Source organism: Musa acuminata, chromosome BXJ1-2 (genome assembly GCF_036884655.1).
Source record: "Musa acuminata AAA Group cultivar baxijiao chromosome BXJ1-2, Cavendish_Baxijiao_AAA, whole genome shotgun sequence".
NCBI classification, from domain to species: Eukaryota; Viridiplantae; Streptophyta; class Magnoliopsida; order Zingiberales; family Musaceae; genus Musa; species Musa acuminata.
The window spans coordinates 28,381,466-28,407,699 of record NC_088328.1 but is presented as its reverse complement, the minus strand read 5'-3'; the positions used below and the strand labels follow the sequence as shown (position 1 = coordinate 28,407,699).

General features: G+C 39.5%; 4 protein-coding genes across 4 annotated transcripts; 1 reads left to right on the top strand and 3 right to left on the bottom strand.

Moving 5' to 3' along the window:
* Positions 1–492: 492 nt before the first annotated feature.
* Positions 493–3,290, bottom strand: LOC135607551 (large ribosomal subunit protein uL29-like). Its single transcript, XM_065099492.1, has 4 exons — positions 3,167–3,290; positions 2,941–3,076; positions 2,690–2,846; positions 493–747 (listed from the first exon to the last, which is right to left on the bottom strand). Exons 1-4 carry the CDS (start codon positions 3,168–3,170, stop codon positions 673–675), a joined length of 372 nt encoding a protein of 123 aa, XP_064955564.1. The 5' UTR covers positions 3,171–3,290; the 3' UTR covers positions 493–672.
* A 1,717-nt stretch (positions 3,291–5,007) lies between these two features.
* LOC135607544 (probable membrane-associated kinase regulator 4) lies at positions 5,008–6,224 on the bottom strand. Its single transcript, XM_065099485.1, has one exon. It carries the CDS (start codon positions 6,089–6,091, stop codon positions 5,132–5,134), a length of 960 nt encoding a protein of 319 aa, XP_064955557.1. The 5' UTR covers positions 6,092–6,224; the 3' UTR covers positions 5,008–5,131.
* A 1,568-nt stretch (positions 6,225–7,792) lies between these two features.
* On the bottom strand, positions 7,793–13,942 carry LOC135607542 (calcium-transporting ATPase 1, endoplasmic reticulum-type-like). Its single transcript, XM_065099481.1, has 8 exons — positions 12,356–13,942; positions 11,812–11,881; positions 11,586–11,707; positions 10,638–10,916; positions 10,161–10,538; positions 9,915–10,024; positions 9,148–9,376; positions 7,793–8,839 (listed from the first exon to the last, which is right to left on the bottom strand). The coding sequence occupies exons 1-8, from the start codon at positions 13,781–13,783 to the stop codon at positions 8,261–8,263; spliced, it is 3,195 nt and encodes a 1,064-aa protein (XP_064955553.1). The 5' UTR covers positions 13,784–13,942; the 3' UTR covers positions 7,793–8,260.
* A 7,811-nt stretch (positions 13,943–21,753) lies between these two features.
* LOC135612046 (uncharacterized) lies at positions 21,754–24,215 on the top strand. The gene is made up of 3 exons (XM_065107773.1): positions 21,754–22,470; positions 22,582–22,728; positions 22,815–24,215. Exons 1-3 carry the CDS (start codon positions 21,754–21,756, stop codon positions 23,127–23,129), a joined length of 1,179 nt encoding a protein of 392 aa, XP_064963845.1. The 3' UTR covers positions 23,130–24,215.
* The last annotated feature ends 2,019 nt before the right edge of the window (positions 24,216–26,234 follow it).

Below are 26,234 nucleotides of genomic sequence, written 5' to 3'. Positions count from 1 at the left end.
TTGCATCAGTATGGTTTCATGAGTGTTCCTTCTATCTAAAGGGACAGACTCTGAACTTGCACTCCAAGTGTGTATAACAATTATTTGATGATGCAGCATCACCTTTCCAACTATACCAGGATGGTTCATTATGAAATCCAAAATTGGGTGAGTAACATTATAACTCAGCTAATGTCTTCTGGAGTTTAAAGATTTCGACGTTTAATTATCATTCTTTTCAACTTTATTTATTCCATTTACATATTTTGAGGTAAAATTTGGTCTTTCCTGATGGTTGTGTGCCTTAATTTTGTGTTGATCGTAAACCATTGACCAAATGTGATGTTAAGATTTGCCATACAATATATCGAACCAATTAGCTTGTTGATGTGTGACAAAATCCTTCTTCTCATGAAGGAGATATGCAGATTTGATCACGCAGAGAGGAGCTTCGTAAGATAAATCATGATTCCACAAAAGAAATCGTCTTGTTAAACCAATGATGCCATGTAATGACCAATTGAATGTTAGAATAAGCAGATGATTCAGCAATCAAACACACTGTATCTTGCGAGTGTTGCTCATGCAAAACCCAACCATAGTGTTGTACACTAATCCATACAGCAGAAGTCGAATTATGAAACCATATAGTAATCAATAGAAAGCATGATTGGACTCGTCTAACATTCCAATCTAAGCTTTGATGGCATACTTTCTCATTGGGAAGTACATCTCCTTTTTCTTCTCACGCTCAGTCTTCAGTGACTCCTGCATATGAAAGAAATGATGCGTCTCTTTATCAATAGTGGCACAAAAGGCAAACACAAGAACAAAGAGATTATTGGTTTGTCATTGTTCTTAATTCTAGATGGTTTCTACTCTGATAAATCATGGAATTGTCTTCGTATGAAAAAGCAAATTCAATCAGCTTCATACATATTAGCTATATCATGTGCTGTATGACCTGAATAAGTATACTTAAGAACAGATATCATGCTTGTTGAATCCATCATCCACAAGGAAAGTTTCTGAATTGTTAAAAGACAACATCATATACATAGCATGCAATTAGAATCTAAAAGATCGATATCATACAAATAAAGTCAGCACACAACGCCTTCATTTAAGGTTTTGAGAATAGACTCTGAAGCTTGTACAAGAGAGAGTTATATTAAGGGTCCATCAGAAAACAGAAACAAACATGAACCAAAGTTTTATAGTTCAATAAACTTCTTCAGGTATGGATAAGTAACACTACAAAAAGATTTCTGAAATTGCATTTACTTTGCACATAAACCCTTTCCTTCTCAAGGAGGATCAAAATCTAAAGCACAAAACGGGTTTCTTTTCCTAATCATCTTTTCAACCGTATATAGCTAAGATGTTAATTAGTAAAGATATTTTTAATGCTCCAAAGACAGCATACAATACTGAGCATATACTGTTTCTGCAACTAAAGAGATACTTAATGATATAATCAGACAACTAATTCAATCTTCACAAGAAATTGAATCCTGCCAAGCTGAAGTTATAAATAACATCATCAGAGGATTTGGACTCGTTGAAATAGACAAGCCATGTAAGCCTTCAAGCTATTTAGCAGATTAAGAGATCCAATTTTATGAATTACATTCTCCTACAACAGTTAGATTCTAAACCCAACATTACCAACTGCACCTTTGCGTAAAGCAAACAAAGAAAGACAGACTAATCCACAGAACCATACAACTTAAATATACAGTGAGCTACTCCAGATAATACATGATTGTGGAAGGTCATGAACTTTAATGTGATACTAATCCCTTTTCATTTTTGTCTTCCCCAGACAGACACTTAATTCAATAAAAAGAAGTAGCTGAGGGTTCTGCCACTATTGATTTCCTGAGAAACATCCAGCATCCTGAGGAGAATAGCCAGATATTTAGAAGAGAAGTTTTGCGGCAAGAGGGGATGCATGATTTTGTCATTTTGTGTGATAGTCAAAACGAACCAAGGTTGGCTTCTTGTGGCAGGTTGTGCAGGCTACAAGGTGCAAACCCCAAACCAGGCTGAGGGCAGGGCCATCTTGGAGGCCTTGCAAAGGGCACAACTGTAGACGGAGGAACACCGTTGTTTGTGCAGACTCTCTGGAATGAATCAATTTTGTCTATGATCACAGAAGGGTGCCTAGGCACATTTGGAATCTACATAGGGAAATAGTAGGATTGGCCAAGGAGATCAACATTGTTAACTTCCAACACATACGCCGAGTCCTTAATGCATTGGCACATAGACTAGCTAATGTGGAAGGGTGACTAACTATGTAGCCTCCTGGGAAGAAAATTTTGATAAGCATTTGATGCCCTTATCATTGTTTCAGAATGGTTTGAGATCTAATGAAATTATCTTTCCTTTTTCAAAAAAACAAAAAAGTATATGAGGGTTCTATTATGGCAAACAGTGTTCTTTTAAATAGACCATTAATTTTAATCAAGAAAGAACAACAGTAGGATGACCAAGACATACAGCATAAAAAACACATCTTGGAAGAAAGTGACACTAAATGCTAATAACAACAACAAGTGAACAGCATATATAGCTAGGAGCAACTTATAGAACAATAGCATTTCAAGAGTTCGTTTTATCCTCAGGTTCTTAACATCAATTAAAGTAGTATATTATCTTACGATTCATAAGATACGAGAAGAAAAGACCCAGCAAGATGCGTCACCTGATGCTTGGTTAGCCGGCGGCGGATGGCTCGAGTCTTCTTGGGGCGGAGATCGAGCGGAATGTGCTTCTTCTTCTTGTAGACCTCCCTCAGCTTCGCCTTCTGCGTCTGCGAGATCACTGTCAGCACCCGCGCGATCGACAGCCTCACCACCTTTCTGCAAAACAAATCAAAAGAACCAAACTATGGAGACCCGCCGAACAACTGAATGACAGGCGCACGAACAAAAGACCAAATGACGGATCGCTCACATCTTGGAGAGCTTGTTGGGGGCGCCGCCCGTGACCTTGGCGACGCGGAGGAGGGAGAGCTCATTCTTGAGGTCCTTCAGCTGGTTCTGAAGCTCCCCCTTCGTCTTCCCGCGAAGCTCGTGGACCTTAATCCTCGCTGCAACCAAAAAGTACCAAAGAGATCCATCGAACCCTCCCCCAAAGCAATCGAAACGAGTGACCTAATTTTTGGGGATCGAATTCTTACCCATTAGGATCGGATCGATTCGCCGCCCTCGTCGCGTTCTCCCGCTTCCGCCGCGAGCAAACCCCAATCCTAGTCGGAGGCGAGAATTATATATAGAGAGGAGTTTCAGAACCCTAGCCGCCAAAAGAACTCGGCTCACATAAGCCAGCTTACCAAAAGGCTTAGTTGAGCCGTGGTCCGTGGGCCGTGGGCCGTGGGCCGTAGGCCGTGGGCTGCAGTGGTCCATTATTCGTGTCAGGAGAAATTTAGTCATCATCATATTTTATCCTATTATGCAGTTTGATAGCAACATAATGAGATCATCTACCTTGATTGAACCTCCAATGTGAAGTTCTTCTCTCATAGATTTAGCTTCATGTTACATAGGAGATTGTAAGTAAAGAACAAGCATCCTGAAGTTGCCAATACTCAGATATGGATTCTCTAACTCCTGAAATGATCATGTCATTTGAGATCTAAAACAGTGCATGAGATCATCCTTGAGGTTGTGACTCCTAAAGCCATGATGATTATTAATATCGATGTGCAATTTGAACAAGTCATCACTCGATGTCTCATATCTTAAGCATTGTTGACACATATCTACATCTCATGTTTGCCTTCAGTGCCACCATATTTAATGTTCGATATAAAATACTCCAAAAGATAATGGTGGTGTTTGCACCTAAAAACACAAAAGACACCCATATATGTTATTGATACCTAAGTTTCCCATGGAGTAAAGGTGAGGAGTTCATCTTCTTTGTCCATCAACCTTTGCTGCAAGTGCTCCACAACATGAGTTTGGTGGGATTCCCCTGCTTCCTTTGACTTTAAATCATGTCAATCCTTTTGGTGACATGTTTGCTTATTTTAAGGTTTATTTGTCTCCACCTTAGATATCTTATCATCTGCTACTTTATAACCAAGGAATCAACTTGTCCTTAAGTGAGTTTCTGCAATATGTTTTCTGAAAGCATAGTCTCACTTTTGCAGCTTGTGGAAAAGTGTAATGCTGCAATGACTACAGCTGCTATAATCATGGATTTGTATTAAGTTTATATTCTCAGGTTACAAGGACATGCAGGACTTACAGTGTGTCTGTTTAGATAGTTTGTCTTGTGGGTCATAATTCTGTGTATCCCAATCTTTGTAGTCCTACATTTGAAGTCTGATGGTGATGAAGAAAAATGATTAGAGACAGTATGAAAAGATACACTCAGCATAGACTTCTTTCAGCTTATCTGTGCAATAAGACAACACAAAACAAAAGAGCTTAAGGGAGAGGATACTATTTGTGGAGACAGAAAACTGTGAAGCTATTTGAAGGCCTTGAAGAATCAACATTAAGCTTCAAACTCTTTTATCAGTTCATATGTCACTTTCTCTGCACATAAATTTCTAAGGGTTCCAACTCAATGAAGTTGAGCTGTCTTATTTCCATAACACCCTGCACCTCTCCATCCATTTATGATAACCTATGCATCAAGACATCTCCAACTAAGGTAATCAATTTTATATATATAGAGAGAGAATGATCTTTCATATAATTGAGGAAAGATAACATTATATATTCAAGATGTCTCAGGGTACTTAACTCCAGCCATCTCACACAATCATACAAGCTACCATGAACAGGTCTCTGCATTAGTTTAAGCCAGTTGTTGACTGAACCAAGATCACATAGATGCTATTTCGACTGAGGTTATTTTAATGTTTATACTATAATTAATGTCTTCATCTTCTGCCTATCATAAAATTATGAACCATCAAGTTAGAACCAATGATACATACTACCAAGTATTTGTCTAGCCAAGAAGAAAGAGTAGATTGATGAATTTCCCAGTCCAGAAAATGAGAGTCAGGAGCAAATCAATAATGGATTTTCTTGAGAAAATTTGTGCTCAAAACAGTTGTTGAAACATGGAAGATCACAGTGCAATTCCACCATCTTAATTCTTTTTAATGCAGTGGGTACCATTCACATCACTCCCAGCAGAGTCCTGGCTTCTCATGTTCACCGTCAGGAGCAATTTTAGAGACAGAAAGAAGACAGAATCCTGCATCACTTGCACTCTTTCTAGCAGAGTCCTTCTGTTGGGACTTCTTACAGTAAGCAATTGCTCCTTGGATGGAACTCTCTATATCTGAATTCACACTGCTACTCCTTTTCAGCATCGGTTGTCCTTGAGATTCCTTGGAGTTGACACTCGAGAAGGAAGAAGATTTAGAAGACGTGCATGATGAAGAAACAGAGAAAGATTTAGTTGATGATTGCGAGTAATTTGCACTCGAAAAAGACCTCCTGTGATCTAAGTTCGCTTCTTCCATCATCTTCTCTTCTTCTTTGCACTTCATGGCGTGCAAAGCTGTGTGACTTCCAATTTGGATTCTCCCAAATGGGTTCTTCCTTGCTGCCTTTTGGTAGACAGGTGAGCGGTCTGCAGAGGCCGCACATTTCTCATCCGGACACCGAGACTTGCCGAAAAGAGACTTGAAATAAGCTTTGGCTTCCTTGATGAACTTGAGCTTCCTGGTCCATGACTTCCTCGGGTGCGATTCGATGAGCTCTTCCGAGCACTCATGGAAGTAGTCCTCCGGGTTGAGCTCTCCGCTCACGTACCGAGAGGCAGCCGGCGATGCGTTGCATGACTCGTATGGAGTTGCGGCGGCGGTACTCGGCGTTCTTGTGACTGCACTTTGGATGAGCTCTTCCACCATTTGCAGGCGCGGCGGAAGGTGGAGCGGCAGTAGCTTTCCCTTGTAGAAGAGCTCATCTGCAGGGGAGGACTTCGGCAGGCTCTGCTGTGGATTGGCACTCATCTGGAATTCGAATTCTATTAAAGGATGAGGAGGGGAAGAGCAGAAGAAGTTGGCGGAGCTGAAGTCCATGTCAATGTAGTCTTCTTCTGCCAACTGATCATTCGGAGGAAGGCTTCTTGCCATAGAGGAAGAACAGTGGTCTCCTATTATTCTTCTCCTCTTCTCTCTATGCCTCTACTCTCCTCAACTTAGAAATGGGGGAGTGGGCATCCCTTAAAGCAAGGATATGTCCAACAAAAGGGGTTGAGGGGAAAGAATACTGCCATCAATGTGGAAACAGTGCAAACAACCAGAACAAGAAATGCAAAGTGTGAGGGATTCCCCTCATCCTATAAAGTTATGCATTTATTTTAGCTTCCTTGGCCTTCTCTGCGTGATAATATTGCACATTCAGTACAACACTAACCACATTGAAGATAATTTGAATGAGAAAAGTGATGGTACCCCCCAAAACCTGGACAAGTGTGCTTCAAGAACATTGTTAGTGATGGTACTTGTGATTATAGAATCGAAGTGTGCTTCAAGAACATTGTGTTTCAGCACAAGCTGTTCTTGGCACGAGGACGGTAATCTTGACTCGGTAAGCAATTTGGTCAGCCATGCTGGTAGTAATCATCTCATGCACGTAAAACAACTAATGATTGGAGCTTGTAATCAAAATTGGCCACTGATCTGTTGGCCTCAAATCTTCTCCTTGTTTCTTTTATTGAGGTGTACGGAGAATCTAATAAAGAAGCAGGTAGGTCTTCACTGGATCTTTGGTATGCCATCACTGCATTGTTATTGAGGTCTTCTGCGTCGATCAGAATTAGCTCTTCAGGCCTACCCGACATTTATTGGTGGGAGGCAAATAGCATGGCGAAAGAGTGACATCCGAAGCTCGAGGCATCTCCTTTTGTCTTGAGAAGAGTTGACAGATGAAAGCTCCAATTGCCCCATCTTTCACGCTCCCCAACTCCAGCTTTTAGTCTCTTGCAGCGAAAAGAAGAGTTTTCTTCTCCCTCATTAAAACTTTTGTGCATGTAATCCACAGAATCATATGCTTTTAGAGGAGAAATCCATGTCCGTGTTCTAGTACTCCAGGGTACCTTATCATTTGATATTTCTGTTGAGTTCATCTTTCTACAAAAAGAAGGCAGAGTCTGTTTCAACTACAAGAACAGTTTGATAAGAAGGATATGATCCAAGAACTAATATGCAGTATTACTTTTGTCACAGATTGCAGTAGTTTCTGTCTGGAACAGAGACAACCAACCAAATAATTGAAGTGTCAATAACAAGAACAAAGGGATTTGAGTTATATGACCAATTAAGCTTCTGTTTCCTCCACAAATCAAAGTTGAATTCATCATGCCAAGTTAAAGGTATGGCTTCTGTTGCTGCTGCTATCACTTTGTGCTCCAATGCACTGCATCAACTGTGGCAAACAGGCAAGGCTAAACCCACCATGGAAAATTGACCTTACATGGCTAACTACAACAGGAAAATTTGGAACCACTTTCCTTTTATCAAGATTCAGATATTGGATAGAATGGCAATTGAATAATCTCTTGTATCAGAATCGCAAACAAGCAGGACAATCCAATATCCATGCAGTTTTGGCCATGTATAGACTAACCACAACAGAACAGATGCAAGAGATGGATGTTGATCTTGCCTTGTGTTTTGGGTTCGGCGGAGGTGCCCTGTAGGACTCAAGAGGACAAATCAAACTTGGACAAATCAGGCATCAGGAAGTTATGGCACAACCCACACCACATCAGATGAAAACTGCAGGAAAATTTGTTTTTGATTTTGACAATAGCATAGAAAAAGGGAAGGGAGTGAAATGAAATCCAACGCGATGTTTAAAAATAGTATTAATTTGACTGAAACAACCCCTCTTGAAGGTTCTAAAAATATAATGATGATAAATCAGGGTAAACATGACGACAGTTGTAGATTCTTATTCACATTATTCCGGAGGATTTCAGGCACCATGCACCTTCTTCCAATTTCACAAGCAAACCAAAAAGAACCTTGTATAATTTACTGTATCATAGTAAGTTTCAACTTGACATGGCCTCGTGTATATCAGTGCAAGCTTGAATTGAATTACTGACAATTGAAGAAAAATGCAGCCTCAGGTCTCCTGAATAAGAACTGGAAGCAAGTTTTGGCCGTTCGACTAGAACTTTCCCTCCCTTTCTCTTTGTTAAGGTCTTGAAACCAGCTCTTGGTCTGGCAAAGAATGAAGTTATAGAAAAACTTGATGTGTAAATTATCAGGGGAACCAACACCAAATGGCTGGCTTCAATCAACCTTGTTTCTCTTAGATAGTCTCTGAATACCAAATGAGCTCCGGTACCTTCCTACAAACTTGAGCAACTCATCAATAAGGATGACCGGGAAAGCAACCACCAGCACCAGAAGCCATTCGTTGAAGCTGAGGGGCACAATTCCAAACACCTGAGCAAGGAAAGGCACATATATGATCAAGAAGTGAAGCCCGAATGAGATACACATCGCCAATAGAAGCCACGGGTTGGCCCACGGATGCACCGTTAGAAGACTACCATCTTCAGACAGGGCATTGAATGAATTGAACATCTCAATTGCCACCAAGACAGAGAGGGAAAGAGTCGTTGCCTTCACTTTTCCTGATTGAAAATATTCACATGGGTTTGTATCAAAGGAGAAAAGATGATTTCCAGCCGTAAATGGTGCTACACTGAAGCCCTCCCAAGCTGAGCACTGGGCCCAGTTGGTGAGCTGTGAATAGGTTAGGAGTGTGTGACCATCTCCACTTAAGTCAATTCCCAGAAAAGATCCATGTGTGTACCATATGATGAAAACACCTACAGTAGCAATTCCAACATAAAGGCCAATGACCTGCATGTAGAGTGAAAGTAGACATTATTTGAGCCCTCTCTAGGTATATACTGGCATGCTTGTAAAATATCAGTACATTGAAGATCTCCATAATCAAGCTAATACTTTCATAATGAGGGCACCCAAAGACAAAATTTTATAATTTGAAGTTGTAACTATGCTATTAGACAAAAACTGTATGAGTTTAATGCATAAAATTTATTAATTTTATTCTATTCATTTTGTTGTGAATTGTTTATATTTCATGTATCATTGAAAAGATTAATACTTTCTTTGATTGATCGAGCCAATGCAAATTGACAACCTACCAAATAACGAAATAGGATCCATGCACTGATCAATGATTCATCAGTTCGTCGAGGGGGTTTCTTCATTATATCTCTATCCGGTGGGTTAAAACCCAAAGCTGTTGCTGGGGGGCCATCTGTGACTAGATTGACCCACAAAAGCTGAACAGGAATCAGCCCTTCAGGAATGCCTAAAGCTGCTGTCAGAAAAATAGAAGCAACTTCACCAATGTTGGAGGATATCATGTACCTGCAATCAGTAACAGATAAATTATAGAGCCGTTGATATACGCTAAAGAACTATCTAAGGTCTATGAATCAAAACATTGAATCAGTCAATTAGATAAAAGGCAATGCATGTTAGATTTGTCAGTTCTCATTTATGATTATTTCTGTAGCTATTCCCAGATCTTCAGTGCCTTCAATTGTTTGACTTAAAATTCAATCTCTGTCCTGTTTATTTTAAAACAATTAGATTTTATTAACTTAATACCTATAGTAACACAGTTTTAGCAATGAAATCTCTCAAGTATGAGAGGCATAGAGCACAATCCTCAAAATACTTCATACTTTTAAGCATCGAAAGATGCAAATAATATTTTCCATTAGATGCCAAGCCAAAACTAATTTTATAGATGTGCTGATAAGAAGAACCATGCATTTTAAAGTCCAAAAAGTGAATTATCGGGTCCACAATGTTCGGATAACATTCTGTCAATGACCAAGGATATAGTGACACCACAATCAAGATATGTTGCAATAACTAGATTGGAGAAACTATAAGAAACCTTATAAAGGATTTCATGTTGTTATAAATAGATCTTCCTTCACCAACTGCAGCAACAATTGTACTGAAATTGTCATCTGCTAACACCATATCAGAAGCTTCCTTGGCAACCTGAAAAGAGAAGGCCTCAGATTTTGGTTGGTTTTATGAAAAATAGAAAAGTTGTCGAGAGTTTTCTGTCTCAAATATAGTTTGATAATGTCATAAGTAGATCAATAAACAATTAATTAATGCAATTGCAACATGCCTCTGTCCCAGATATGCCCATGGCAATACCAATATCAGCCAATTTCAGGGCAGGGGCATCATTTACCCCATCACCTGTCATTGCAACCACCTCACCGTCTTCTTTTAGCAGTCTCACAATTTCTTGCTTATGCTTTGGTTCTGCCCTTGAGAACAGAAGTCCACCTTTTTGCCTTAATCTATTTTTTTTATCAGAGAGAGACATAAACTCTTTCCCTGTGAAGCTTGCATAGCTAATGTCCTCATTAGGGCTAAAGACACCAATTTCACGGCAAATTGCTTCAGCTGTTTCTTTGTTATCACCAGTTATTACAATGACTCTAATCCCAGCTGCTTTACAATCCTTGATTGCTTTGTGAACTTCTTGCCGAGGAGGATCCTGTGATAATTGCATTTACAAAAAAAAAGTTGGATGATACATCAGTGGTAAACAGCCAATAGTATAGGATAATTATAAACAAAGCACATTTCATTTTACCCTCAGTCCAACCAAGCCGACAAAGATGAGTTCGCTCTCGACAGATGAGTAATTAGATGGATCAAGTAAAAGCTTATGAGCAGGATGATCTTCACCATCATATGTAGCAAATTCTGATATATCATCTTTATATGCAAAACCTAAACAACGCAACGCATTGGTCGACATCTCATGAAGCGCTTCTAGGACAAGATTTTTTGTACTCTCATCCAACTGCATAACGGAACCATCAAGCAACTGAATGTAGGAACATCTCTCTAACAAACTTTCGACAGCTCCCTGACACATTGAAGGTTCAACAGGTCCCCATCAGGAAGGATTTTCAATAAAAGAAATATAAGAGGCTGCTATTGAATAATTCAAATTTGATATATTTCTTAAAATCTATTAAAAGAAGTGAAAGCATAAACATTCACTAGAGAATATGATTTCACAAATGAAGAATTCTTGTCAGGTATAATGCTATAATATTCATCCAAAAATTCAAAATCCAAAAGTTGAACGTCTACCTGGGATTGATTAAAAACAAATATCTCAATTTTACTTCTGACTCCGCAACAGATTATTTCTCTAAAGGAGACTAGAAAACTGATAAACTGTAACTGCAAGGCTTCAACATGTCAACTTCTTTGTTGATGCTCATAAAGAAATATAAAGGTTTTGAAGTCAAGGTAGGGCAAGATTTGGTAAATTTTGACAGCAAATGACTAAGGACTCAAGATCACAACCTGAGCAAACAACTTGTCCAAAACAAGAATGCCCAATAATGTACAATGACACGCATCATCTCAACTGCAAATGATTCAGCAAAGACATCAAAGATCTCACTGTTCTTGTTAAATTATAGCTCATTATAAAACTTGCTCTATGTTCTATAGGTTTAAGCATGAAAGGAAAAAAATGTGATTCGTCCCAAGCATAAACCATCATCTTAGGTGCATTACATACCTTCACAAGTAATGAATTGCTTCCTGAGTCTGATTTCACAATAACTCCCATTGATTTTCGAACTCGATCAAATTCAAGGGTCGCAACCCTACGTGCACACCCATTCCACCATTCACAGCAACCTATTGGTAATCAGCAAAAAATGACATATAAGTATATCACTTTTCATCAGCAGGTACTGAAACATACTCGAGGAGAGATTAAGGAGAACAGAGAAGATATCTACGTAATATCTCAGAAGATTCCAAGGACGAAGGATCAAAGCCACCAGGAATTCCCATTTTCTCAACTAGAACCTGACAAAGATTGAAGAACAATCTGTTAGCAATTAAAATGACAACAACTATATAAAACACATAGAAGTGTATGGTTTTACACCGGAGCACAGGCTACACATATGACAAGGTAACTATTTTTTACAACTATAAAAAAGAAGTATGGTAGCATAGTGAGAACATTCTGCTCCCTTAAATAATTTATTTCACTCTTAAAAGTGGCACAGGAAGAGATGGAGAGTTCAATATGTAAATATTAAAAAAATGTTAGACAGGTCAGAGATTTTTTCTTTTCTTTTTTATGAGAACTTGCTGAACCCAAAAGACTTAGAACAGAAGATAATCACTTATCAGGACTATTCTCCATGTTCACAATGGATTTGTAACTTTTTAGAACACCCATTACCTGATCAGACAATAAACAATCGATGAACAAACATAATAAACTGGAGCAAATAGTACAACAAAAACATGCAAAACTAAACTACTTTATACCTTCAGAGCAGCTTCAGTGGGCATTCCACTCGCAACATACTGATGACCTGAGTTTGAGATGCTCGCATCATTACAAACAGCAGCGATCTTTGCGATCATCTGAAGGTTGTCATCCATATTCTCAGCCGGCCAATCATGTATCTCTCCATCACACGGGTCATATGTAGCACCAACAACTTTGAATTTTCTGAGATCATTGGTCTGCCGGCCCATAGCTACAATTCTCACTGCCGACATCTGATTTGTAGTTAGCGTGCCAGTCTTATCAGAACAAATGACCGTCGTGCATCCCAGAGTCTCAACGCTCGGCAACCTTCGCACCAGCGCATTCTTCTGCGCCATCTTTCGCGTACCCAATGCCAGGCTAGTTGTAATCACTGCTGGAAGACCCTCTGGGATAGCAGCGACTGCCAAGGCCACTGCTATCTCAAAGTAATAGGTGCATTTCTCAAACGAAAACTTGAAATGTCTCGGCCAGCCATCAGCGTACTCCCAAGTGAGGAAGTACTTCACGTTGATAAGCCAAACGAAAGCACAGATTACGCCTATTATAGCTGTCAGGACCTCCCCGAACTCATTCAGTTTCTTCTTCAATGGAGTCTCGTCGTCGCTCTGACAAGCTTCATGAATCTGCAAGTGTATCTTACCAATCTCCGTGTTCATTCCGGTCTGCGTGACCAAGCAAACACAGCTCCCGTTCACGACCGTCGTACCCGCAAACACCATGCATTCTTTCCCCTGGATATCGGTGTCCTCTGAATTGGCCGCCCGATTGGTCTTGTTGACTGCAGCGCTCTCCCCTGTCAAAGACCCCTGATCTACTCTGAAGGTGGAGCTTATCAGTTGCAGAACTCTCATATCAGCAGGCACCTTATCACCGACCCTGAGCTCTACGATATCTCCTGGTACGAGTTCCCTAGCAGACAAAGTGGGTATCAACTTGCCGTCCCTCCTGACGGCAGCATGCTCCGATTGGATCTCCTTCAGCGCCTCCAGGGCCTTCTCTGCGTTGTTCTCCTGCCACACGCCGACCACAGCATTCACGACGAGGATGAGAAAGATCACCAACGGCTCGACGAAGGCGGTCAACCCAGCCTCGCCGCCACCGCCACGATCGCCGTCGTACCAAGCAAGGAGGAAGGACACAACGGCGGCGGCGAGGAGGATCCGGACGAGGGTGTCTTCGAACTGACCGAGGACGAGACGCCAGATCGACGGCCCAGAGTGCTTCTCCAGTTCGTTCCACCCGTATATTTCGCGCCGCCACGCAACCTCCTCGGACCGAAGGCCGGCCACCGCCGACACCGCGAACTCGGCCTGGCACTCGGCTGTGCTGCGGGCCCAAGCGGGGAATGACTGAGGAGGGGGAGGCGGGGGTTGGGGCCCGACGCCGTTCCGGTGCTCCTGATCCTGCCCACTCTGCCCCATACCAAACTCAATTCTCGCAAGAAGACGGATTAGTTGACAAAACGATCGAAACTTTGGGAGAAAGACAAGATCTGGCTAGGGTTGTCTCGGTCGCCGGGCTGGGGAACGACCACCGACGCTCTCTCTCCGACTCTCCCCCTTTGGAAGAAGCGACCAAGGGAAGGGCGCTTTGGGGAGTTCAAAATGGAACGGGATAAATATGGTTGTGGGATACGCTACGTCTTTACGGAGACCGTATACGAGCTTCTTTGGGTTATACCCCGAAACGTATCCAGCATCTACCTGTCCTATGATTGGTGAATATATGCGGGAGCCACCGATGCGTCAGTCTTCAGCAACTAGAAGGGCAGGTAGAAACAATAGTAGGTCACTTTGATGTATTCATAAAAAGAGGTGGTTTGTTGTGGTTCTCCACAGTTGCTTGCATAAATTGGAATGGTCTGTATTAATTGTGTCTTAATGCAGTGTAATCAACCTGCTACTAAATATGATTAATAATATTTTATTTGCCTTTCTTATTTGCTCAGAAAAAAATAGCATATCACTCACTCTCATATTTTTTGGTTAACAAAGTGTATAAATGCATATAAATATATATATATTTGCTTGTTAGAAAAAGTTCAATGTATATAAACATATAAATATATGATTGTTGATCCTTCTGTAGCTTCTGCAATAAGAAATGACAAGAGTTGACCAAAATGTACTTTGAACACAAGAAGAAGACAGAAGAATTATTCTTCATGAAGATAATACACATGAATAAGACATCAGCCAAGTCATGCACACTTTAGTAATAGTTTTCCCAAATGAAGAGTAAAATTCTTATCCTTTTCATTAAAAGGGTTGATATATCCCCAATTGAAGTTGATTTTTTTTCTTTTCCTTTTTTTTTTACATACAGTAATCATCTATCATTGTAGGTCTCAGACTTCTTAACCATCCAAACTAGTAGGCATTGATAGAAGATGAATTTGCTTGATCCTCCTCACATAAATACTCATACATATATATATGTGTGTAATCTCCTTCATTTAACATATATTAGTCAAAAAATATATGACATAATTGGGAATCAAGAGCACCATTAAGAATCCAATCTTTGACCATAATTGGAGATTGATTGGTCGTGGTAAGGAAGAAAAAGTAAAAGAAAAGAAAAGGTACAAAAGAGGTACTACTCCAATGCTCAATGCACAAGACAACACATCACACACTTAAAAAAGGAAAAAGGGAAGAACAAAAGGCAAAAATGCATATGCAAGTAAGAATCTATGTGGTGCAATAAGGACTTAAACAAGGATTTCAAGGTGGAAGAATGGTTTGAGGAAGCTTCATGGATCCTTCCTCCCCCTTGACTTCAAATGGACACCAGAGAGTTGGTTGGCCTCATGATGAGAGTTGGGTGAAGGTTGCCTTTTCCCATTCTCAAACATCATGTCTGTGATGTGAGTACAAGTAATTTAATTGGGTTAACTTATTCTAATCAAAGCACAAAGATAAGCTAATCCAATCAGCTCATCCTTTTTCATTTTAGTTTAGTGGAGTGAGAATTATTTTAGGTCACCCTCTCTCACGATTGAAGATCTACTCTCCATTAAAATCTCTCTCTTCCTCAGGTAACTGATACACCTAAACACTTTCTTAGTCTAAATCAAAGAGTCGGTATATTGCAGCCACCTCGATGTGAAGAAGTGTAAGGGAAGCTTCCTTGGACCCCTTCTAGCTTTTGAAGAGATGGTGAGTTCTGTATGGACCTCCACAATATACTTTGCAAAGCACCAAAGTGAATCATCTTTGAAAAGGACACCACAACCTTAAAGGAGTCCTACTCCCACTGCACATTGAAAGGAATTGTGTGGTATTACCCAATTTTTTCCCAAAAAAGAAGATTTAATCAATTGAATTAACTTGATATATCATTAGTTTAGGCTCATCAAATTAGGGGATTTTTTTTTTTCTTTTTGACAATAACAAAAGATGATCTTTCTTCCAGTAAAATATAATAACAATGATGATGCTAAACATATCACTAAGGCCACCTGTTGATGCATGAGAAATTAATAAGGGTGGATGCATGATGGCTCTTATATTGCTGGCTTTCACTGGCACTCAATTAGAGAGATGTTGACTGCTTGAATGTGTTTTTTTAGTCTATTTTTCTAAGCATATTTCAATAAGATTAACAAGAGACATGAATCATGAATGCGAATGATGACTAATAGAACAAAAAATATGTTAAGACAGCTCAGGATGTGGCAGAGGAAATCTAAAATAAAAATGATTGAAGGGATGCAACATCCCAAAATGGCCTACAAATGCCTTATGGACAGCTAATCCTCCTCTCCTCTCTGACCTAAACATGGAAAGTCAACCTATTTTTATTTCTGAAATATAATACAGAGTCAACAGCTTCCTCTTGTCAAAAGGTTTCATTGTGTCTCTGAAGAGTGTTGGTGATATTGTTGTATTTGTTTTTGTTTTCTTTTGGTTCTTTATGAATCAAAAGAATTACAACATTTGTTTCTAAACATGGTTGGTCATGCTAATGACTTAGCAAAAAAGAAAGCTTAGTTAATTACAGCATATTCATGGACAAAATGATCATTTAGAGCAATTTAGAGCAATATAGCTCATCCTTTTTCCCTTGTTGTGGTGGACTTCCTAATGCATACTTGAATGTGATGAGGTGCATGCATTTTAGAACAAAGTAGTGTCATTCTTTTCATTAACAAGGAATTTGGTGACGAGGCTACATTTAATGAGATGGCTAATCAACACAATTTTGACCACCTTGGGCCAATCAACACAACCCCTTAGAACCCACAAGCCCACTTTCGTTTGGGTCCAAGTATACACATGTAAATGTAATTTCCGATTGGTTATAATAATTTGTATATTTATATCTTTTTAATCTTTTGTTAGTGTGTTTTTCTATTATTTTGATTTTTATCATAAATGCATATCCTGAACTGATGGATTATATGCAAAGCTTTATATATTTGCACATCTTTTAAGAATTTATGTATTGTTGGTTCATGTTACAATATATTTTGGTTGTCTGAATTGAAAATCAACTCTGATCCAATCTTATTCTTCAATCGATCTCAACGTAAAACCCTTAGAGTCGAACATTCGAATCCTTCAAATTAATATCGGATTGTTCCTGACAAGACACATATAATGCTAAGTCAATAATTTAGTCGGACAAGATTGTCTTGTGTTTATAAACATACATATGCGTCCTCTTTTTATAGTGGGCATTTGAAATCGTTACGCCCACTCATTATGCAATTCATGTTAAAGTAGATTTTGATTGTCCGAACTAGAAGTGAAGTCAATTCGAGTTCAATTGGATTCTTCTTCAAGTCGGTCTTAAAGTGAAACTTTCTGATGATTCGAACATCTGAATCCTACAAAATAACGTTGAGGGTATTCTCAACAAGGCCCATTCGATGCTTAAATCAAAAATTTAGTCAGACAAGATGGCCAAGATTATCTTATGTTTATAAACATACCCAATGACTCCCCTTTTTATAGTAGGTGTTTAGGATCGTTACACTCGCCCATTATATAGTTCATACAATAATCGAAGTGTAAAAACCTAATATAATAATTGTTATCAAGTAATGTTGAGCCGTTACACTTGTCCACTAGAACCGTTACACTTGCCTATTACACTCTTTGCATAATTATGATAGCGCAAAGGTCGATCATAACCACTCTCCAATTGAGTCTATTAGACGCAACCACATAATGCTAAGTATATAGGGTCATTGGGTCCTGGAACCAAGGTATACATCCATACGCGACACTGATAGGCCAACCACATCATTCTTACCATAAGAGTTTATGGTGAAAATAATTATAACAACCCATAATATTTCAACCACTTGTAATGGAATATATATTTTTTATATTATCGAACAATATACAAGATAACATTGATTAAATCAAGAGAATTAATTTCTCTTTTCATTATATAGAGCAAAATTTTTTAGAATTTTTTTTAGCAATAAAACAAATCAATCCACTCTCTCATCATGACACCTATAGGTTTGCCTAAAAGTAGAGAGAGAGAGAGAGAGAGAGAGAGAGATCTATCAAGTACGCATTCGCAATGAGGAGAGAAAATGGAGGAAACCTGAGCACAAAGCAGGATACTAGTTGTGCTCACACATTTGTGACAATGTTATGTTGTGTTCTGCGAGCATCACCCAACAATAATTGCATGCCCACTCATAGGTGTAGTGGTGCGACCATTTTGCCTGTTGACCTTAGCCCGACAAAAGCTTTGAGCTCCCAGGATTCCACCATAGCCTAATCCTCCCACTTGTCCTACCATGAGTGTGTGAGAACATAAATTCCATGCTCTTCAAACCTCTGCATTCACCCTTGTTCAAAGGGAAATCATTCTCATACTTGGAGGATTCTGTTGGACATTTTTTGGGGTCAAAGAATTCTTGCAGTGTGTAATCCATGAAAGATGCTATGCTGATTTGCCCATCTTTCTTTTCTTTCAGGCATCAAGGTTGTTTGTGTGGATTTCAAATGTTCTGAAATGATCACCCTGTAGAAGATGCAATCAATGATTTGATTATGGGCATCCAAAGTTGCCACTAAACACAGTTGTTTGTTCCATGAGGTTCTCTTTCTTGTGATAGGTCAATCTTAAATTGGTCAGATGCAAGTTGACTAACCTTCCTTGTACATGACCATTTTGTTTAATATGGAAAGTTCTTACTAGGAGTGAAGCAGCTGAAGAGGCAAAATTGACTTCCTGCACTTGTGTTTTCTCTCCTCTTTTGCATGTGAAATGACGCAAGAGAGAGTAAAAGAAAAGAAATGTGTATCATCAGAATCCATTACCTTCTTGCAGAGCAGGAATCACACATCATTGAGGCACAAGATTGACTGGACCACTCAGTAGTGCTCTACAGTCAAAAGCCTGCAATTTTTCATTTTCTTTTAATCTTGGATATTCACTAAAAAAAAAAACATGTACTAAAGTGTGGTGTTTCATGAGAATTCAGACAATTTCTTTCAGTCTCAAATTGGTGAAAGTTATATGTCGCATCATTGGATGCTGTAGTAGGATATAGAATTCAGACATTTTCAGTATTAACCTTCTCAATCTAAACAGTAGCATCTGCCTCCCTCTCTCTAGTAAATGACTAGAAAGGAAAGCAAAGTGTCACAGGTCTGGAGTTCTGATGCAAGCGGCAAGGGAAGCCACAGTCTTAGTGTAGGAATTAATTGACAGGTGAGAGATCTGAGGGTGGAAGACCATGTGCTAGTTTATGGACCCCTCAAGTCTTCAACTGAGTTGACTAAATAGTTGTCAAACATTCTTGTCAAATCAAGGAGTTGACTTTCTTGCAGGTCAAATCTCAAGGAGGCTACATTTGCTTTTGCCACCATTTTGCCTGGTGGGCCTCTCATACCTTACACTATGGGAGCAGTCTCTCTCTCTCTCTCTCTCTCTCTCTCTCTCTCCAATCAATATGTTACATTCTACAAAGTGGTGAGAGTTTGTATTCTCAGAAAATTGACCATAGCTTGTATCTTTCTTCCATGTTTGTGTTTTCTGACACATAGCAAATCCATCCCCTCCTAGATCAGAGCCTTGATCAACAGTGATGTTTCTGTTGAAACTATTCTCTTTTTTGTCTGATTGGTAAGAAACAAATTATTTTTACTACTTTTAAGTGAGAGCATACAACTATAATCTTTATAGATGCTTGATAACCACAGCCTGAATCAGTCCATAAACTACTTTTAGATCATAAGGTAACTACATTACAAATGTAATTGGAAAATTGCAATCCTCAGGTTTTTGTCTAATGTTATTTGTATCTGCAGCAGAATCTGCATCTGCAAATTTAATGGTGATCTCCTTCTCAATTCAGTCTGCCAGTTTAGCTATTCCATATTGTTTGATTCTCTTACTCTCTGTTTCTTGGGAAAGGTTATGGATCAGAAATTAATGAAATGGATTATGCTAGCAGGAAAAGTTTGCCAATTCACTTTCCAGATACTATTGACCAGGATAAACATATTCAGAAGACATTTATTTGTTTCTTTCAGCTGATTATTTCACAAATGATGCTTAAATATATGTCTTTGGTCTTTGTAATGTAGAATACAGCAAGCTCCTTAGGTTCTCAATTCTGAAGACAACCATTTGGAAATAGGAATCGCAATAAATGAAATAAAACAATTTAAAATTAAAAGCAGCTTTAGTTAAGAACTATTGAGCATAAACTTTTTTTCCTACCAACCAAAGATACCTTAATATAGTAAATATCTACAATCATGCATGGTTTTATAATTAAAATGGAAAAAAAATGTATGTTTTCTCTATTGTAAAGATCGAACATCTGATGGTAGAACATATATAACATGGTCAAGTTCAATTATATAATTACCGAGTAGGATTTAATTACTTTTTGAAGCATCAAGTTTGTCAGCTATGCTGAATATCTTTTCAACACCACAAATTGCAGGCTTCTCAAGGACTCCATTTAATCCTCGAATGACCTGTAATTAATACCACAAGTTAGTAAGTAGAGAAAACACATTTCTGATATAAATGGATAAAACATCTCATATTTTTTTTAAAAGGTTAACCAATATGCATCCCATAACCCAATTTTTGTTTTATTATTAGAGAAAAAGAGAAGTAATTCCAAATACATCTTAAATTTCTAAGAATCTATATCAAAGGTTTCCTAGACCTCTTATTATTCTTCTCTTTCTGCATGTAAAAAGAGGATGGTGTGTCTTCAAAGAAAAGAAGTGCATGAAGTGCATCCGTCTTTTTTTCCCCTTCAAAGTGAAGGGGAAAAAAAAAGATACTCCACAATTCATGATCCTTAACTATTAAGTAATTATGTGAAAATTACAAAGCTTTTCCTTCTAAACAAGTTGTGTGAACCTGTAGACCAGCATCCTCTTTTTTCTGTCTCAACCCCCTTGCTTTGGAACGTCTGTAAAGCTTAAGCATTTGCTGATAGATTCTTACTAAGCAAAGATCTTCTCCAGATTTCGTCCACAGCATCATGGCAGCATCCCTCAAAAATTAGCATAAAGCTGTCTTTGCGACGAAAAGGTTAACACATGCTAAACTTCTTACTTAACATGCTTAGAAGTTAGAACTATTCATCTTGAAGCCTGGTCATCAATTTGAAGAACAATCATATGATAAGGGTAAAACATACATCCTTGTGAGATTAAGAGATCATAAGATAGATTTGGACCTATCAACCAATAAGTTCTCCACTTTGCCAATTGCCCATGAGTTCATGGAATTGATGATTAAACACTTTCAAAGCAAATTTTAATACTCAGGTATTAGTCCCAAGTGCTAAACAGATTACTAATTCAGCTATACTTGAAAACTTTCAGTTGCTTAGCCACCACTGGAGCATCTTAACAACAAGAAGATAGGAGAAAGATTAAAGCAGAGTAGTTCTTGAAAGAAGCCAAAGAAACAGATGCATGCCATATCTTGAGTTTTGGCAATTGAGGACCTTGTTATTCTGAATGGGTCTAAAAACAGTTTATCACTTGCAAAAAGAATATGGTATGCAGTATGAATAATTGTTAGCACTTGGAAATCATTAGCAAACTTACTTGTAACAAAATCATTAATTTTGTAATCTAATATTAAATGGTGATCATCTATCAACAAAGGAGAATGGTTACTTCTCAAACAATCAAAGTAAACGAGTCAGACACAAAAGAAACAGTAGCAAACTTACTTGTAACAGAATCATTAATTTTGTAATCTAATATTCAATGGTGATTATCTCTCAAACAATCAAAATAAACAAGTCAGAGACAAAAGAAACACACAAGGGGTCAACATATTCCTAGGCATGATATGATTCCTCCTGCCTTCAGGTAATACCAATGTTTGTCCACAAAACAAAGCAAGGTAATGTGCAGAAACACCTACCTTGAGCTACATGACATGCTGCCTTTGGAACAGGTTGCCTTGTGGGCAGCAATGGAGGACAGTGGGGCAGCAGCAGAGCGGGATTCCAACTCCAAGCTTACCAGTCTTGTGCGCCGCTCGGTGCCCCTCTGTGGCTTCCATAAGACAAAAGAACAGGGCTCAGTGGCTACCTAATATTGTCTTGCAACAGAGACGGGACAGTGGTCAGCAGCTAGGCACTGGTTTCGGGCCCACTGTTGCACCTTTGCGTGGCCCACTATGGTCAGCCCACCTTGGTCATGGCTCGTGGACCCCTGGCCACCTCCTCTCCCTCCCAAGAGCTCCTTTAAAAGGAAGCCGTGCCTCCCCTTCTCTCTCCTCAAACGCATCCACCACCATGTTCCATTCCTTCTACTGCCGCTCCTCCACGTACGGCGACTCCACCTTCCTCCCTTCGGTCTTCTGCTCCGCCGCCGTTCCTCACGCCCTCCTCTCCGACGGCAATGGCTGCCTCCCCCCTTTCCCCTCCTCTTCTCCTCCCTGTACCTCCTCTCAGTCCGCTTATTTCCTGCACCGGAACAGCAGCATCCACTCTCTGCCCATTCACCACCACTTTCCCGACTCCCTCAGCCCCCCACCTCCTCCGCCGCTGCTGCCACTCTCATCGTCTCCTTCTTCCTCCGCCTGCGACTACTCCGACTTCAACGTCGATCCAGCACGGCGGGTCCTCAGCACCGGCGACCTCCAGGTCACCAAAGTCTTCGCCTTTCTCAGTTCCTGTCTCGCAAAATCTAGGTTTTATCCGTTTCTAACGTTCAAGCTCGGATCTTTGCTCTTGTTCGATTAATTTTCATGGCAGGGGATGAATGCTCCGCACGAGAATTATATCCAGGAAGAAGGGGCCGTTGCCGGGAGAGTACGGCCATACAGTGCCGAGGAGAGGAAGGAAAGGATCGAGAGGTATCGCAGCAAGCGCCACCAAAGGAACTTCCACAGGAAGATCACTGTGTGTATCCATCAAATTGTTCCTCCTCGATCGTTGCACTCTTCACCATTTTCGTCGACAAATGTGTTGTTCATGTCGCGTTCCAGTATGCATGCAGGAAGACGTTGGCGGACAGCCGGCCGCGAGTGAAGGGCCGGTTTGCGAGGAACGGCGAGCCGGAGACGGAGACGGAGACCGAGATAGAGATGAAAGCAGATACGACGGCGGTCAAGAGCTTCGACTGCTGCGGCTACGACAACTACGAGGCAAATCACGGCTGCAGCGCTGGCGGCGATACTGGAGGCGACTGGTGGAGCCAGCTGCAGGCGGCGCTGGCGACGGACGACGAAGGCGAGAGCTCCTACGACGAGGACCTCTTAGCCAGCTTCACCGACGTCTTCTCCATGAACAATCTATCCTGAGCCCTACAAAAGAACAAAGAGACATGTGAAGGACTGCAAGGTCGGCCGCAGGTGGAGCAGCAGCAGCAGCAGCTGTAGTAGTGAATACTTCTTGTGGTTTTCTGTCGCCATTAAGCGCGACCTCAGGCAGCAGCCGGCAGTTTGAGTCAGGGTGTCGTCGCTTCCCTTCCTCTCTGTTCTCGTCAGATACTTCTATAAATGTCGCAGCTTTTCCACTCGTCTCGATGCCACAGTCATAAATCTTCTACATGAGATTCTGAGTCGCTTTGCTTTGGTTTTGTGCAAAGACATCAAAGATTCACAGCTAACATAGAATGGGAGTCGGCTCCAATCTGCCACAATGCCAGTCTATGCTGAGTGGGCCCATTGAGCTGCATGACCACTTCCAAGATGTTAGTGTGTTGTCTTTGGGACTTGGAAAGTATTGTACTGCTCTTTGATCAGTAAGAGAATATATCAATATTAGGCTATTCTACCAAGAAACTGTAGCTTTGTTAGCTGTCAAAAAAATAACACAAGGGGAAAGGGAGGTTGATTTGTCAAAAGGAATGGGAGAAAGAGGACAAGATTTTTTTGATGATAAAAGTGTTTGATGCATATTTTGGGGCCTTCATGATGACCCAATCCATTCATCAGCTCATGGTGGTTGACATCTTTCTTTTTAGAAGTTACTTGCAACCAAGGATTGTAACTTGGGAAAAAGAAAAGGCATTAATCAAATCATAGGCTAATTTCTTAGTGGCTAATGATCAGTTCGACAGAATTTTGAGGTTGGAGTGGAAGTGACTGAAGTTAGCAAAATTTCCAAAGACATTTGCTTTGGTGACATAAAGTAAGTTCCACACAGACTCTCTCCCTCTCTCTTGGTACATAAAAGAGAGAGAGAGAGAGAGAGAGTCATGGAGAAGCAAAAGCTTTTTGGTCAAAGGAGTGAGGGAATGTGGAGAGTGGCTTTAGGAATTTGGAATAATCTCCTCAATAATCATAGCCCATCTCATGGAATTATTTAATGTTTTCTTATAACCTTCACAGAAGTTACTTCAAACTAACTTTTGTAGTTTACAGAGAAGAGCCAAGTGATCCTTAAAATGTATACAACATTGGTTAGTGGCTAAATAATAGTGCATTAGCATGGGGAATTTTGTGGTACCAAACTGATATATATACATTTGAGTAGGAAAACACAAGCATACTCATGTTCAACAAAAGTGAGCTACAAAAGTTCTCATCTTGTTGAAGATTGGAAACTTGAATAGGATGGCCTGCATTACATATAGGCCAACTATAAAATGACTGCAATAGCATAATTTTCCACCAATTTGACAAAATTTTGATACCGCAGTGGATCTTATACTTTTAAATTAGTCCATGTAAAATTTATTTTATCAAGGAGGATTGTTCCCTGTTTTAAATCCCATTAACACAAGCTTTCTTCAGATTCACTTGTCTTAGGTAGCCACTCTTGCTTGAGTCCCAGTTCAATCATCCACCAGTAACACTAGATCTTTTACTTTCATCCAAAGTTTCACAGAGGACCAGTTCATATTAGTTAAAGATGTACTTACTAATGTTTCTCATAACAAAAATGCTTATCAGCAATTAAGAGTTCTCTTAATTCAAATGCATTTGCAAACATAATTGAATGGGATTCCAAATGCCAAAACTCCTGAATTTTCTTGCTGTCCCCCTTTTCCTGCAGCCCAATCCCTTCTACTTTACATTCTTCGATAACAATAGCAATTTGTAGATAAACATGTTGCATAAAATGGTTATAGCATACAAAGATGAAGATGACAAAGCTATCATAAACATTACGATCAGTCAAGCCTAGAACAAAGCAAGAAACTCATAGACCAAAAGAGCAATGTTGAAGCTTCCATATTCCAATTAGCATGACAGGGTCATTATGCTTGCTGCATTACTAGGTTTAAATAAAAGCTCTTTGTTGTTCACTACCGTCCTGATGAATCTGATGAAGATGTTATTCCATCTACAAGGACAAGAGCTCTTTTCAGATGCGGTCCATACTCTTCTGTTTCCCAATTATAGACTAACATATGTACCTTCCTTTAGAGATGTTCATAACAAACCCTAAAACTCAAGAAAACAATATTATGATGAATGGTAATCATTATAAACTAAATGTTTTGATTAACTGAAAAACTGTATATTCCAATGAATTAAACTAGTTAACCAATTAACCAACCAATCAATCGATTAGATCGGCTTGATTTCCTAATGGTAAATAGCCAGGTTGATATGTTCAGCATGGTTTGGAAAAAATGATACTTGCAACCTTACCTTTGACTGGCTTGGTTGCATCTCATTGTGTACAAGAACAACAAAAAAAGTTGCAACTAATAACCAATCACAAGGCAGCCACCTTTAGAGTAGGGGATGAAATGCAGATTAAATTAATCTCACTAACTTGGGAATATAATCTTTATACAAAGGCTACATGGCCTTGGAGAAGGCCAAGGAGAAACCTATAGTTGAGCACTGCATGTGATTCCTTGTCGGCCTTTAATCTAGGTAATCCCTCCACTAAGCTAGATTGCCCTTGATACTATAATTATATCTATAATGTGAGAGGTGTGCATGTACTCTTAGTTTTATCTAAAAGTGGTTATTTGGCATATTTAATTGCTTTTTATAATGGCATTCTTCACATATTATAGTAAGTGAAGCCTCATACAGTTTCAGACTTAGGAAATTCTGCATTCTGTTGATGACTATGATGATTCTTTTACTAGTTTTGAACAGTTTAAGTATCATGAAGAGACACAATGATGAGGAAGATTACTTTTAAGTTTGTGCTCAACTAGTATTGAGGCCCTCAAGTGGTATAGTTATATCACCTTGCAAAAGATCATGGAACCTCTAATCATGTAGTGGATCTTTCTTCAGTCCATTCATGAGAATATACACACATATATATACACATATACATACATACATAACATGCTAAGAGCTGGGGCAAAAAAAAAACACTTGGATGTTCAAGTTGACTAGAGATAAGGAACTCTACCAACACACACTAATTACTTGACCAAAATGTGATTATTCAAATCTGCACTTAGTGCAATATTCTATTCTCTATGCACT

Bases quoted from the DNA above. Each gene is read 5' to 3' on its own strand.
- LOC135612046 (XM_065107773.1), top strand. From the start codon at position 21,754: ATGACATGCTGCCTTTGGAACAGGTTGCCTTGTGGGCAGCAATGGAGG. The intron at 22,471-22,581 runs GTCACCAAAGTC...TTTTCATGGCAG, and splicing joins TCAGCACCGGCGACCTCCAG to GGGATGAATGCTCCGCACGA. The intron at 22,729-22,814 runs GTGTGTATCCAT...GTCGCGTTCCAG, and splicing joins ACTTCCACAGGAAGATCACT to TATGCATGCAGGAAGACGTT.
- LOC135607551 (XM_065099492.1), bottom strand. The intron at 2,847-2,940 runs GTGAGCGATCCG...TTTGTTTTGCAG, and splicing joins CCCAACAAGCTCTCCAAGAT to AAAGGTGGTGAGGCTGTCGA. The intron at 748-2,689 runs GTGACGCATCTT...TTTCATATGCAG, and splicing joins GCCGGCTAACCAAGCATCAG to GAGTCACTGAAGACTGAGCG.
- LOC135607544 (XM_065099485.1), bottom strand. From the start codon at position 6,091: ATGGCAAGAAGCCTTCCTCCGAATGATCAGTTGGCAGAAGAAGACTAC.
- LOC135607542 (XM_065099481.1), bottom strand. From the start codon at position 13,783: ATGGGGCAGAGTGGGCAGGATCAGGAGCACCGGAACGGCGTCGGGCCC. The intron at 11,708-11,811 runs GTAGATATCTTC...GATTACCAATAG, and splicing joins GGAATCTTCTGAGATATTAC to GTTGCTGTGAATGGTGGAAT. The intron at 10,025-10,160 runs GCATGTTGCAAT...TTCTCTTTTCAG, and splicing joins TGGGCATATCTGGGACAGAG to GTTGCCAAGGAAGCTTCTGA.